We start from the raw sequence: 15,192 nt of genomic DNA, 5'->3' as shown, positions 1-15,192 counted from the left end.
GCAGGAATTCTCCTGCAAATTTTTCAAGTTTGTAATTATTAATTACAACATAAACAAGTGCACACCAATGTATTATCTGTGGTCAAGGTACATATAGTGGAGAATCTAGTCAGCAAAGGATGGAGTTATGAATATGATAGTACCATCGAGTTCAGAGTATCATCAATATATATATATATATATATATATTTTTTTTTTGTGATCGATGACATTTCAAATTTATAAAGGGAAATGTTAACGAGTGCCGTACGGTATTAGTTAAGAATCTAATTAAAGAAAGTTTTTATGGAAAAAGAAAAAAAAGAAATTAATGTTTTGACAGCTTTTTTCATTTCTCATAAAAGTGATGTCAAAACTTTCCTAAAATGGATTCTTAACCAATACCGTACGTTAATATGACCCATTTATAAATTTGGTAAAATAAAATGGGAAATGCTAATGAATACTCTTAGGGCACTGGTTAACAATCCATTTAAAGAAAGGTTTTAAGGGAAAAGAAAAAAAAAATTTTTGATAGCTTTTTTCATTTCCCATAAAAGTGGTATCAATACTTTTCTAAAATGGATTGTTAACTAATGTTCTAATGACACTCGTTAGCAACATCCAAATAAAATTTTTAATGTCCTTAATTAACACCAGTTGCATAAGTCTCTAGCAATAATGTACGCTCTCAATTTGTCACCTAACAGAGGCCCCAATTATATAAAACAAAACTTTTGTCTAATTATCTAAATTTGGTGAAACTGAAAAGAGAGACAACTTTGTTGATTTGTTCATGTTTGATCAATTTAAAACAAGAAGTTGGTCAGAGTTATCTATGATATAAAGTGGTGATCTAAGCTTAACCTAATCGGATTACCTATACATTTAGATAGAGGATGAGAGGTCCCATTCAATCCATTTTTTAACAAACAAAGAGAGATAAAAGCTTTTTACATGTCCCTTGTTTTTTTGCTTAGAATAATTGAGTCGTCAAGGTCTCTGAAGCTAAATTTTTCCATAAAAACCTAACCATGGAAGGAAAATCAATAAGAGGGAAAGTATACTGCTCTTTCCCTTACACCCAAAACTCTTCCATCTTAGTTTGACTATTGATAACTCAAGCTAGGAAATTTTCGAAGAACTCCAAATTTTGACAATTACAACTCTTTGATACCAGCAAGTAATTATATGCCGTGGCTGTTGGTACACGCCATCACAATTTTTATATGAATTATGTATGCCAAAAGTGAGGTTAAGGTCTACAAAAATTAGTTATATAGGTGTGAATAATTTTGGAGCTAGTCATCTAGAAACTTTTAGTTTGAGACTTTGAGTTCATATTTTTTATATTGGGAAAAGTTAATGAGTGTTCTAAATACATTGGTTTATGAAATATTTTTAAAAAAATTTAAAGGAAAAAGAAAAAAAGCAAACGAAGTTTTTGATAATTTTTTATATTTTTCATGAAAGTAGTATTAAAACTTTCCTTAAATGTTCAATTAACAAATAGCCTAAGAGTATTAGTTAACGGAACAATTTTAAATATTTTTCTTTTGAGACTTTGAGTTCATATTTTTAAATAATTTTTTTTGTAGTTTTTGTTACGCACTCTTCTACAATTTCGTGAAGCAATGTTCATGCAGCTACAGTTTGTATGAATGAGTCATTCATTTTGTTTATATATATATATATATATATATATATATATGTAAGTTTCAAGAATAGGTCATCCAACTAAACCAAAATTAAAAAAAAAATATATGTAGAAATGTGATTGGATAAATTATAGTATATAAGCATTGCAATGTGAGGAAAGAAATTCAAAAAATGCACGGTGACTTGAAGAGCATCAATTTTTTTTATATATAAAGGTGAACATCAAGGATAATATTATGTCGGTTGGCTGCAGAATATTTTATATTATATGTTTTAGCTTCTAATTATTTTACTAATATATGATAGTGACGGTTAATAACAGTCTTCTAGTCTTAGTTACAGTTGTTTTGCTCATTAATTAAGAATACTTATACTCGTTATTTTAATGCTTAAAATAATTATTTATTTAAAGAATGCCTTTAAGAAACAACCTATGGATCATTTGTACAAGCTAACATTCCGGCCGACCTGGGTTATAAAATTGTGAAGAGGCACCCCACCAAACAGGGTACATAAAATTATTTAAGTACAAGGATTATTTCATAAATACAAGCACTTTTAAGGATTGCAAGTTGAGCTGAACCTGCAAAAGTTGAGTTCATTAAGTTCATTACGTTTTTAAAATATGACCCTTGAGCTTGACAATTATAAGCCACAAACTTCTGGAAATTCAAATAATAATCACCAAAGGCCTTTGATAACCCAAACTAGTAATAAATTACCGATTGTTAAAAAAGTTTAAACTCTACTTAATCATAAATCTAACATTCTCTCACATATGGATCCAAACTCCACCTTTATAAGTGGGACTTAATGAGTTAAATTTTTAATATTTCTTAAATAAGAGGTAGATCGGACATAAGATTTGAACTTATGACCACTTATTCTAATATTATGATAAATTACTGGTTGTCATAAAATATTAAGTTGTTAATACATAATAAATTTAATCACGTAATTATAATTCTAGCCATGGGGAAAAAAATGTATTTGTTGCTATAAAATTCATAATGTGATACTCTTGAAAGGTATGATAACATAGGTACAAATTAGAAACCTAAATGGCACGAACATACATATATGGATCGTATAATAAATAATGATATTTTATTTGGTTAATTCAACTTAATCGATATAGAATTATAGATGTAGGGCTGGGGAGCTTACGATCCGGCCCACGCTCTATCCGGGCTCAAGGCCCGTGCTGAGGAGGTAGTGTGCTGAGGACGAATGATCAAAGGCCGAGGGGTTAAGGGGAACAGCTGAGGACGACTCTATCCTCGACACTCCAAGACTTTGATGAGAAGCGCAACGTCTTAGTGAAGGTCATCCCCAAATAGTCCCCTGAAGGGGATGTGAGTGGAATAGAGCCCACATGGAGGTACGGTACAAAATAGGTTCAAGAAAAATATGTCCCCTCCGCATTAAATGCATCGGCCAACGTCCTGATCATGTTAATGAGAAAAGACGCTTGAACGGTGTAACTTCGATCCTCGCAACTAACAGAAAGTAAGAGGGGACAGCTGATGGGACAAGTACAGAAGTGAGCACCTGCCTGACCAACAAGTGGAGGGCCAGGATCAACCAAGAAGGACTATATAATGTAAAAGTTAGTGTGCAAAAAGGGGGCTGGGAAAAATGGCCAAAAACCAGAGCCTCCCAGCCCGCCTCTAGGAGAAAGACTCAAGGGGCGAAGACGACTTAATCATGTACGGATATCGCGAAAAGCCCACCGCCTGGTGACCAAGGCCTAGCCTTTCAAACCCATGCTCTACAAATGATATTGTTTGGAACTTTTTATGAGCGAGCCCAACACTATTGTGGTTCGTTACGAATCGTGTCCTTACAATTGGCGCTGTCTGTGGGAAGGGCTTGTGTGTTGGCATAGGCGGTAGGTCGAGAGAGTTCCTTTGTCATTTCTAACAGCTGGTTATAGAGTTCTAGTGTTAAGTTCCGCTAGGGGCTATGATTCCTGACTAGGGGCTACGCTTGGTAGCGTCAATCGCATGGATGGTTCTAAGGGCTTGGCCGAGGAGCTAATTCCCCTAAAGCCAAGGTCCCACACCAAAAAAACTGAGTTTTGGACAGAATCAAGGCATTGCATGGTCCTCGGACTCAAGTCTATGGGGAAACCAACTACTTAGATGTGAAAATTGAGTTTTGGACAGAACCAAGGTATTGTATGGTCCTCGGACTCAAACCTATGGGGAAACCAACTACTTAGATGAGAAAACTGAGTTTTGGACAGAACCAAGGTATTGTATGGTCCTCGGACTCAAACCTATGGGGAAACCAACCACTTAGATGAGAAAACTGAGTTTTGGACAGAACCAAGGCATTGCATGGTCCTCGGACTCAAGCCTATGGGGAAACCAACTACTTAGATGAGAAAACTGAGTTTGGACAGAACTAAGGTATTGTATGGTCCTCGGACTCAAACCTATGGGGAAACCAACTACTTAGATGAGAAAACTGAGTTTTGGACAGAACCAAGGTATTGTATGGTCCTCGGACTCAAACCTATGGGGAAACCAACTACTTAGATGAGAAAACTGAGTTTTGGACAGAACTAAGGTATTGTATGGTCCTCGGACTCAAACCTATGGGGAAACCAACTACTTAGATGAGAAAATTGAGTTTTGGACAGAACCAAGGTATTGTATGGTCCTCGGACTCAAACCTATGGGGAAACCAACTACTTAGATGAGAAAACTGAGTTTTGGACAGAACCAAGGTATTGTATGGTCCTCGGACTCAAGCCTATGGGGAAACCAACTACTTAAATGTGAAAACTGAGTTTTGGACAGAACCAAGGCATTGCATGGTCCTCGGACTCAAGCCTATGGGGAAACCAACTACTTAGATGAGAAAACTGAGTTTTGGACAGAACTAAGGTATTGTATAGTCCTCGAACTCAAACCTATGGGGAAACCAACTACTTAGATGAGAAAACTGAGTTTTGGACAGAACCAAGGTATTGTATGGTCCTCGGACTTAAACCTATGGGGAAACCAACTACTTAGATGAGAAAACTGAGTTTTTGACAGAACCAAGGTATTGTATGGTCCTCGGACTCAAACCTATGGGGAAACCAACTACTTAAATGAGAAAACTGAGTTTTGGACAGAACCAAGGTATTGTATGGTCCTCGGACTCAAACCTACGGGGAAACCAACTACTTAGATGAGAAAACTGAGTTTTGGACAGAGCCAAGGTATTTTATGGTCCTCGGACTCAAACCTATGGGGAAACCAACTACTTAGATGAGAAAACTGAGTTTTGGACAGAACCAAGGTATTGTATGATCCTCGGACTCAAACCTATGGGGAAACCAATTACTTAGATGAGAAAACTGAGTTTTGGACAGAACCAAGGCATTGCATGGTCCTCGGACTCGAGCCTATGCGGAAACCAATTACTTTAAAGAAACCTGGGCTCTAGGCCGGACTTTGCTACTACGCATGACATCTAAAATGGTGCCTATATCTTCGTTGAATAAAGGTTAGAAATGAGTCCGAGGCTCTGCGGGTACAAGTAAGCTAGGGTTTTGAAACATGGTGTTAAAATGTATCGCACGTGCAAATATTCAAACATGTGAAGATAAATTAGTTCAGAATTCATAAACAATAGTAAGTATCGACAAGGGCAACTGACAAGTAACTAAAGGGAAAGAGGAAGAAAAAGATTGCATATATACATATCCAACAGGTTCAAACTACCAGTAGATTACAAAGTTTTTAAAATGAAAAAGAAACAAGTTAATTGTTAAACTGAAAACAAATACGAAATCTAGCCAGGGTTTCTATTTCTTTAGTTTTGCGTCGGCCACGTCCTGGGAAGGCGGAATGGAATCAGCTTTGGCGCCCTGGAGGATAGCCCCTTCTGGGGAAGGCTGAACAGGGTCAGTATCGGAACTCTTGGAGACCACAGCAAGGGAAGTTGCCTGTGGAGGCTGGGCAAGTATGGCTGGCTCCTCAGCACTAGTCACCTGAGTGCCAACCACGGGCTTAGTAACCTCTTTTGATGCTTCAGGATCCGTATGCTGAGATATTTCTATCACATCCTGAAGTTCTCCCTCTTTGAGCATCTTGCTAGGAGAGCCGCTGATCTGTAAGTCCTCCGACTGGGTGACCCCTTCCTCAGGTTGGTCACCCATAGCTGCGGAGCTGGAGGAAGTGGCTTCGCGGATGGCCGTAGGGTAGAATATGTTCTCCGCCTTCCACAGATCAGATGAAGCGACCACCCCAGCTTGCTTCAATGCCTCTTCCCAAACCTGGGAGCAATAAAACCTGCATACTCCAGGAATCTGGGCTTTAAGGATGGCTTGGGTTTCAACCACCACTGCATTATAACTGTCGTCCTCGGCCGTTTCCTTGGCAACCTCTGCCTCATTTCTAGCAAACTCGGCCTTTTGCTTGGCCCTTAGGGCTTCATCACGGGCATATTCCGCCACCCCTTTGTCATGCTCGGTCGCGGCGAGCTTCTTATTTAAACCCTCGATCAGATCTTTGGCTATTTGTAACTGATCCTCGACTTCCAGTAGACGTTTTGTTTGGTTCTCGGCCTGTTTTTGAGCGTTAGCTAGGCCCGCCGAGACGCTATCCCTTTCGCGAATAGTAGCTGTTAGGTCAGCCTTGACCTTGGTGAGTTCATCCTCAGAGGCTTGAAGAGTCTTCGAGGTCGTTATGCGCTTGGTGCGTTCATTCTCGGCCGCCTTACTCTTATTGTTTACCTCTTCCTCCATCCTATAGGTGGCCTGGAGAGCCTGACAAAGGAAATAAACACATAGTTAATAACGAACCAGGAGTGAGAATTAACAAAGTTTTAGGTTTCAAGAAACCTTACCATGCCCAAGTACTTCTTAGTACTGAGGAAGACCTCCTGCATTCTCATTTTTCTCAGACCATCCATGTCAGTAGGGAGTAGCATGGTTCTCCCTAGTGCATCTGCCACATAGCCACCCTCGCCATCTCCAGGGTCCCTCATGGATGCAGTTTCCAATAGCGGACCCCCGTGAAGCATTGGGGCAGGAAGCTAGGCACTCGGCAAGGACTGGGCCTCAATCCCCTTTCCTTTGCCTTGAGAGGATTGGAATTCAGTTTCTTTACCCTTGCTCTGGTGTCCAATCTTCAGTTGTTTAGTGCGCGGAGCCTCCTCCTTCTCTTTAGAAGATTGGGATTTTCTCCCGTCCATGACTTCTTTGCCCTTGGGGCTCCTCTTTCTCTTTGAATCAGTGCCTTCAGGTCAAGGAGGCCGAGCTGGTTGGGAGGAAGCAGGAGGTTCGGGGCGGGGGGATTGTGGCTGTGACTGGGTGGAAGATGACCTGGTCTGGACAATCTGAGGCCGAGGTGGCGGGGAAGGAGCATTGGGTTGTGGCGTTCCCTGCGTATCCTTTCCAGGTTGGCCCTCGAGGAGTTGGAGGAGGGGGGTCAGGGGCTTTCTCTTGAGTCCCATCTCGGCTTGAGAAAAGGTGCCTACTGACGACAATTCCGCCTCGGATAAGGCTGGGTCACCTACATCACCAGAAGGATCCTCGGATTGGAGGGCTAGGTCAAATACTCCAAAACCTTCCTCGGGCCGATCTAGCTCGCCTTCGTCCTCTGCTACTTGATGAGACGAGGAGGGGCCCACCTGTGGGATGTTCTCGGGGACAGACGGTTCCTGGGAGATCAAAAATCCTGTCTCAACCACGGTAATTTTTGGAAGCCAAGGACGGCTGGCTCTAATCACGTGCCTTGCGTCCGCAAATGACTTCTGAACAGGAGGATACCCTAGTATTTTGTGGGCTACTCGGACTTGACCATCTCCGTCATTTACGAAAACTGCCGCTTGTAAGACGGTCTCCAAGTCCGCCCGGTTGACTAAGTGAAAATGCCGTTGGTAGGCGTTTGGATCTACAAAAAGAAAAACACGCATGCATGGTTAGTTACTAAACAACGTCAGATTAGAATGGCGTTAAGGCTCATCGTCCTTCCATTCCCAGTACCCCACCTGGTTCTCCTTCTGCTATGGGTCACGGATTGTCATCGTGCCATTCACCAGAGACGATAAGGAAATCCTTGTTTAATCCCTTGTTGGAGTCAGGGAGGCATTGGATTAATCGAACCCTTTCGTCCCTTGACTTCATGTAAAAGGTTTTCCCCTTCAACTTTTGGAGATTATAGCACCAGTTCACATTATGGTGGGTCAGTCTTAACCCCATCTTCTCGTTTAAAGCATCCACGCAACCTAGAATCCTAAAAACGTTGCCGGCACACTGGGTGGGGGCTAATTGGAAGTGCCTGAGATAACCCCTCGTTACCGGCTCCATAGGGATTCTCATGCCCCCCTCTACAAAGGCGAGGACGGGAATTACTACCGCACCCGTTTCCCTCTTATAATGCCACTCCCCCATCTTACAATGCCTCAAACTTACGTTGGGAGGAATCCTATAATCGACGATGAACTTATTCATCGCCTCTTCAGAATCTACTAATTTCCTTAGTCTCAATTTAGTCATCTCTATGATTTACCAAACGAAGCCAACACCGTGACGAGAGAAAAAAGGGAATCAACGCAAAACAAACCCAGAAAAGAAAAAGCACGAGTTAATGGAGGTAGGGAACTTACATAAAAGAGGAAAAACGCTTTGGATAGGCTTTTTGTGGTGGAGATAGACTCGAATTTGGACGAAAATTCAGATGAACCCAGAATGTACGCGTTAGAACTCTTAAGTGCAAAACTGAAGAGGCAGATCCGTTCCAAAAAATCTCTTATACTTTCTAGGGTAACTGCACAAATTTTCCCGCCCATAAAGACCAAGGGATCACGACCGTTCGATCTTCATCGTGCCGTAGAACGTGGGAGACACAAAGCCGCCCGTATTTAATGAGGCCACGTTTCGCCTTCCAAAGGGCTCTAGGAACGTATCTAGGGCAGATAAAAAGCCTCGGGAACCGACAGGTGACAAGGATGGACAGGCGTTGGCAGATATATGATGTCATCAAAACCCTCATATCCGTCCGAGGAGTCGAATAGCAAGATTTTGAGGGGCTATTGTAGGGCCGGGGAGCTTACGATCCGGCCCACGCTCTATCCGGGCTTAGGGCCCGTGCCGAGGAGGTAGTGTGCCGAGGACGAATGATAAAAGGCCGAGGGGTTAAGGGGAACAGCTGAGGACGACCCTATCCTCGGCACTCCAAGACTTTGATGAGAAGCGTAACGTCTTAGTGAAGGCCATCCCCAAATAGTCCCCTGAAGGGGATGTGAGTGGAATAGGGCCCACATGGAGGTACGGTACAAAATAGGTTCAAGAAAAATATGTCCCCTCCGCATTAAATGCATCAGCCAATGTCCTGATCATGTTAATGAGAAAAGACGCTTGGACGGTGTAACTTCGATCCTCGCAACTAACAGAAAGTAAGAGGGGACAGCTGATGGGGCAAGTACAGAAGTGAGCACCTGCCTGACCAACAAGTGGAGGGCCAGGATCAACCAAGAAGGACTATATAATGTAAAAGTTAGTGTGCAAAAAGGGGGCTGGGAAAAATGGCCAAAAACCAGAGCCTCCCAGCCCGCCTCTAGGAGAAAGACTCCAGGGGCGAAGACGACTTAATCATGTACGGATATCGCGAAAAACCCACCGCCTGGTGACCAAGGCCTAGCCTTTCAAACCCATGCTCTACAAATGATATTGTTTGGGCATTTTTACGAGCGAGCCCAACACTGTTGTGGTTCGTTACGAATCGTGTCCTTACAATAGATAAAGAAAAAAACATAAAGACTTGACTATATTTATAATCAAGGTTAAGAATAGATATTAGAACTATATTCTCTCCTTTGCATATATTTGTTTCTAATATATATATAAACGAATATTTTGAATATGCATTCAAGCTTAGAGTTTTTTTTTTTTTTTTTCCTTTTAATTTTTCTATATAATAATTCCATGGTTACAAGCTCAAATCGAGATTATTTACCCAATAATTTTCCACTTTTTTTTTTTTCAAAAAATGATTTTTGAGTGGAAAAAAATTGAAGTAAAAATAAGTATTGGATAGCCTATCTCAATAAGGGCTTTTTAGACTAGTTTGTTTAACAAATATATTTTTATAAATAATTGAGTTAATAATTTTCTAATATTAAGGTATAAGTTAAGGTGAATTTTAATACTTTTTAAAATAATTTTAATTTTATAAAACAAAATCAAATTATACACAAATATTAAGAAAGTGCACACAACAACTTTTGAATTTATGTGCACCCTCCAATGAAATAATGAAAAGTGTATCTATTTATAAACAAAGTGCATTAATAATTAAACTCATAATTTAATATTTAATACCAAAAAAGTGTATATATTTATTTGAATATAATTAAGGCATGCAATTTAGCAAAAAAAAAAAAAAAAAGGAGTGCATTTTTTAAAACGTTGAATTCAGATCCTTTAGATTTCCTAGGGTACTCTACCGAATAAATTTCCTTAAATTCTAACAATTTTTTAATGATTTAATGGTTTAGATTCTGCTATGTCAGCATTTCACTAACAATATTCTTAAAATAATAAAATAATGTTACAAACAAAATAATTAAGAATATTGTTAGTGGAATGCTGACATGGCAGAATCTAGACCATTAAATCATTAAAGAATAGGTAGAATTTAAGGAAATTTATTTGGTAAAGTAAGGAAATCTAGAGGATTTGAATCTAAGAGTTAATAAAACATCATTTAATACGTTGTATTCCAAGCAAAAGGTATAAAACTCCAAAGATGCCCTATTTAATTTAAACTTAATTAAATGAAATTAATAAACAAAAGGTATAAAACTCCAAAGATACCCTATTTAATTTAAACTTAATTAAATGAAATGAATAAAAAAAAAGGTATAAAACTCCAAAGATACCCTATTTAATTTAAACTTAATTAAATGAAATTAATAAATAAGAGTATTGACTTTCAAAAATGAGAAATGTTAATGGATATCCTAAGAGCATTTGTTAGTGAACCGTTTTAGACAAGTTTTTATAGGAAAAAAAAATGTTTTGATGGTTTTTTCTATTTCATTTAAAAATGATGTCAGAACTTTCTTAAAATGATTTGTTAATAATTGCCCAAAGGCACCTATTAACACATATCCTTCAAATAATAATAATAAATGTTTAAAAAGATAGTAATATAGAATAAGTATATTGCATCTTCGTATCACGTAAGAATGGACTCTAAGTGGAGAAACTATTGATACAATCCACCTTTATGTGAAAGGAGGTTCTAAATCCATCGGATACACTAAATAATTTTATCTTGAACTACTGGTATAGAGATCACCAATGGAGGAAGTACTCTTTAACTAATGTTCTTAAACATTACCTAAGATCATTGTTTTTAAACCTTTATTGTAGGCATGGTCATAGTAGTGCTATAACTCTATAGTGTTTTTCTTCTTTAATCCATTAACCACCCCCCCCCCCCCCTTCTAAAAAAAAAAAAATCTGTATGTTAGGACTCCAAATTACTTATATTGAATAAATGTTAACAAAACACAACTTTTACTTTTGTACACATATTATTCTTTCTTCTTTTCTTTTCTTTTCTTTTTTTTCTTTTGGTTGATCATGACTATTATCCAAACTTCACTCACTTTAATTGGGTTAAGGCACTTTCTTTTTCTTTTTCTTTTTCTTTTTTTTTTTTTTTTTTAGGATTGGCTTAAGGCCCTTCTTCAGCACCTACTTTTTACTACATGTCTATCATCGATCTTTCCAAGCATGGAATATTATTAAATGGTCTTCCCATAAAGTCTATACGCAAAAACAAAAACGAGAAACAAGAAAAATAAAAGGGGTTTATACAATAGGAATCAACAGTTCAATTGATTTAAGGCATCTGTCTCACGTGAAAATGGTCGTACAATAGTTGCGGTTTCCTACACCCTCCCCCTATCGCTATCCATGACCAACAGTTTTACCAGAAAGCAGCCTTATTGTTTGGTGACGCGTTATTATTTTCCAAAAAAACACAGCAAAATAATAAATACTGCCCTTTTGCTCCGCTGACATGGCGGTCACCTAACCCCACATGCCCGCCTTATTTTTGGCCCTCTCTACGTGTTGTGGGCCCCTACCTTGTCCCCATTCTTCCCTACACTCACCCAGCCCAAAATTATATTACTCGTTTTTCACTTTCCACGACCCCTCTCACTCTAAAAGCCTCCCCTTTTCTTTCTCACCACATTGGACCCCACCCATTACATGGCATGTGACATGTCACTCTCTTCAAAATACAGTTTCATGTCCTCCCATCTATATATATGCGCAACCCCCATTACTCCAATCTCACCACACCCAGTCTTTAGAGTCCAAACAGACCAAAAAACCCATCATCTCAAACACAGTTTCTTTCAAAAATTCTCATATTCTCATCTTAATTTCTAAAGTCCTAAAACCAAAACCAAAACCAAAACCAAAACCAAAAAATGGCTGTTGGTTCTGCTGTTTCATCCCCTCTTGGCCCTGCAGCCAGTGACAAAGACGCCAAGGCTCTCCAATTCATCGAAGAGACCACAAGAAACGCCGATTTGGTTCAAGAGAGAGTCTTGGCTGAAATCTTGGCCAGAAATGCCAACACTGAGTACCTCAAAAGATTCAACCTTAACGGTGCCACAGACCGTGACACTTTCAAATCCAAGCTACCCATGATTACCTACGAGGATCTTCAGCCTGAAATCCAACGTATTGCTAATGGAGACCGCTCTCCTATTCTCTCTGCTCACCCCATCTCTGAGTTCCTCACCAGGTAAATATAATATATAATATATTAATAAAACCCATCATTGTATAATTGTATTTGATTAAGCTCTAAGCAAAAAAAAAAATTAAAAATTAAAAATTAAAACTTGGACTCAAATTTATGTGTTTTTTGCTTGGAAATTTTTACAGCTCTGGGACTTCAGCTGGGGAAAGAAAACTCATGCCAACAATTCAGGAAGAGTTGGATCGTCGCCAGCTACTGTACAGCCTTCTCATGCCAGTGATGAACCTGTAAGTAAAAAATTAAATAATATAAGAGTTAATTTATGAGTATTATTTAATTAATAATTAGTATATTTATTTTAACTAAAATGGTGTTCTTTTTTTTTTCTTGGGAATGTGACAGTTATGTGCCGGGTTTGGACAAAGGAAAAGGCTTGTACTTCTTGTTTGTGAAGTCCGAAACCAAGACTCCGGGTGGGCTGTTGGCCCGACCCGTTCTCACCAGCTACTACAAGAGTGAGCACTTCAAGACCCGACCCTATGACCCGTACAATGTCTACACAAGCCCCAATGAGGCAATCCTATGCCCGGATTCATTCCAAAGCATGTACACCCAAATGCTATGTGGCCTTATCCAACGCAACCAAGTCCTCCGTCTTGGTGCAGTCTTCGCCTCGGGTCTCCTCCGTGCCATCCGCTTTCTCCAACTCAATTGGACCCAACTTGTCCAAGACCTCAAAACCGGGACCCTCAACCCGAAAATTACCGACCCGGCTCTAAAAGAAACCATGACCCGTATCCTGAAACCCGACCCAGAAATGTCCAATTTTATTACCAAGGAGTGCTCAAAGGAAGATTGGGAGGGAATTTTAACTAGGATTTGGCCTAACACAAAGTACTTGGATGTGATTGTTACTGGAGCTATGGCACAGTATATTCCAACGTTGGATCACTATAGTGGTGGATTGCCACTCGCTTGTACTATGTATGCCTCCTCGGAGTGTTACTTTGGTCTAAACCTAAACCCCATGTGTAAACCTTCCGAAGTGTCTTATACCATAATGCCAAACATGGCCTACTTCGAGTTTCTGCCTCACGATCCTAACTCGGCCAGTTGGACAACTCGTGACTCACCTCCAAAACTTGTTGACCTTGTTGATGTAGAAGTTGGGAAAGAGTATGAGCTCGTGATCAGTACCTACGCAGGACTCTGCAGGTACCGAGTTGGTGACATCCTCCGAGTCACCGGGTTCCACAACTCGGCCCCACAGTTCCACTTCGTGAGGAGGAAGAACGTGTTGTTGAGTATTGACTCAGACAAGACTGACGAGGCCGAGTTACAGAAAGCTGTGGAGAATGCGTTGCAGCTGTTGAAAGAGTTCAACACCAGTGTCGTTGAGTACACGAGCTACGCTGATACGAAGACGATTCCTGGTCACTACGTGATATATTGGGAGCTTTTGGTTAAGGACTCGGCTAACTCGCCAAGTGAGGAAGTACTAAGTCAGTGCTGTTTGGCGATGGAGGAATCGCTTAACTCAGTGTACAGACAAGGCCGAGTTGCTGACAACTCAATTGGACCGCTTGAGATACGTGTGGTTAAAAACGGTACGTTTGAGGAGTTAATGGATTATGCAATTTCAAGAGGGGCCTCTATCAACCAGTATAAGGTGCCGAGGTGTGTGAATTTTACACCCATAATGGAGCTTTTGGATTCTAGGGTCGTCTCAACACATTTTAGTCCGGCCTTACCACATTGGACCCCAGAAAGAAAACGCTAAAACCGACCCAATCTGACTTAATCCGAATACAAGTCAATGGGATGCTCATATTAGATTCTCGTGTTATTTCTTATAGTTAATTATTTAGTTTTTTCTTTTTTTTTGGGGGTCTGTTGCATAATGAGTAGGTTCTGTGGAAAGTTGAAAAGGAAAAGTGACTGTGGGATTAGGATGTTTCAGGGGGTCAGTTTTTGTATTATGGTTCAATTAACTTATGGAAAGGATGTTACATTTGAAAAGTTTTTTGTCTAGTGACTTGTTTCTTTCATGCATTTTTGATGGAAAGGAGTTTCTTTATGTCCTTTGCAGATTAGGTATTACAACACAAACATCCAAAAAAAAATTTAAGGTGCCGACTTAACTCATCATAACTCTTAAATTTGGTTATTGGTTCAAGGCAAAAAGAAATAATTTGATTTTATATAAAAGATTCAAAGAAATATGATACCCATTTCCTTCTCATTGAGGTAAAAAAAAAAAAAAAAAAAAAAAAAAAAAAAAAAAGCTAATTTTTTACCTATTTTCTGAAAATAAATAAAAGTAATTTCACTTTTGAAAAAAATTTCTCGTGAAGCTAATATTGTATTCCTCAAAGGTTGTATTAAATCAATCAATTTATTTTTACCACAAATGTTTAAGTTAAAGGTGGATGGTATGAGTCCTACCAACAGTGAATTGCATTGGATTTGTATTTGTGCTCAATTTGATTAATCTTTCTTTTAAACTTAGTTAAAATATTTCCTACTTGCACAAAATTAATTGTGTGAACTGTGCATATAACCTTTTTTACTATTTACCTTTGATTATGAAACTAAAACATAAATATCATAAACTGTAATTGACCCAAAAAAAAAGAAAAAGTGTTGAATCAGTTTTGCGTAGACAATAATGGGCTCAAAATTTTATTGAAATGCGATTTGTTCTCAAAAGCTTAAGATAATGACAACATTTATGAAAGTCAAGGCGAAATGATTTTGTCGTCTTTTTCTTTTCTTTTTTTCTTGCCAGTGTTTTAAAAGTTTTGAGATAATTTGGTATCTAGCA

The 15,192-nt window shown here is 39.1% G+C and overlaps 1 protein-coding gene across 1 annotated transcript; it reads left to right on the top strand.

The window, feature by feature from the left end:
- The first annotated feature begins 11,944 nt into the window (after window positions 1-11,944).
- On the top strand, window positions 11,945-14,387 carry LOC126705830 (probable indole-3-acetic acid-amido synthetase GH3.1). Its single transcript, XM_050405046.1, has 3 exons — window positions 11,945-12,410; window positions 12,554-12,655; window positions 12,771-14,387. The coding sequence occupies exons 1-3, from the start codon at window positions 12,091-12,093 to the stop codon at window positions 14,146-14,148; spliced, it is 1,800 nt and encodes a 599-aa protein (XP_050261003.1). The 5' UTR covers window positions 11,945-12,090; the 3' UTR covers window positions 14,149-14,387.
- The last annotated feature ends 805 nt before the right edge of the window (window positions 14,388-15,192 follow it).

The sequence above is a fragment of the Quercus robur genome, chromosome 11, assembly GCF_932294415.1.
Source record: "Quercus robur chromosome 11, dhQueRobu3.1, whole genome shotgun sequence".
In the NCBI taxonomy this organism is placed as follows: Eukaryota; Viridiplantae; Streptophyta; class Magnoliopsida; order Fagales; family Fagaceae; genus Quercus; species Quercus robur.
Note: the sequence above shows the minus strand (reverse complement) of the source record. Positions and strands in the feature narration are given on the sequence as shown.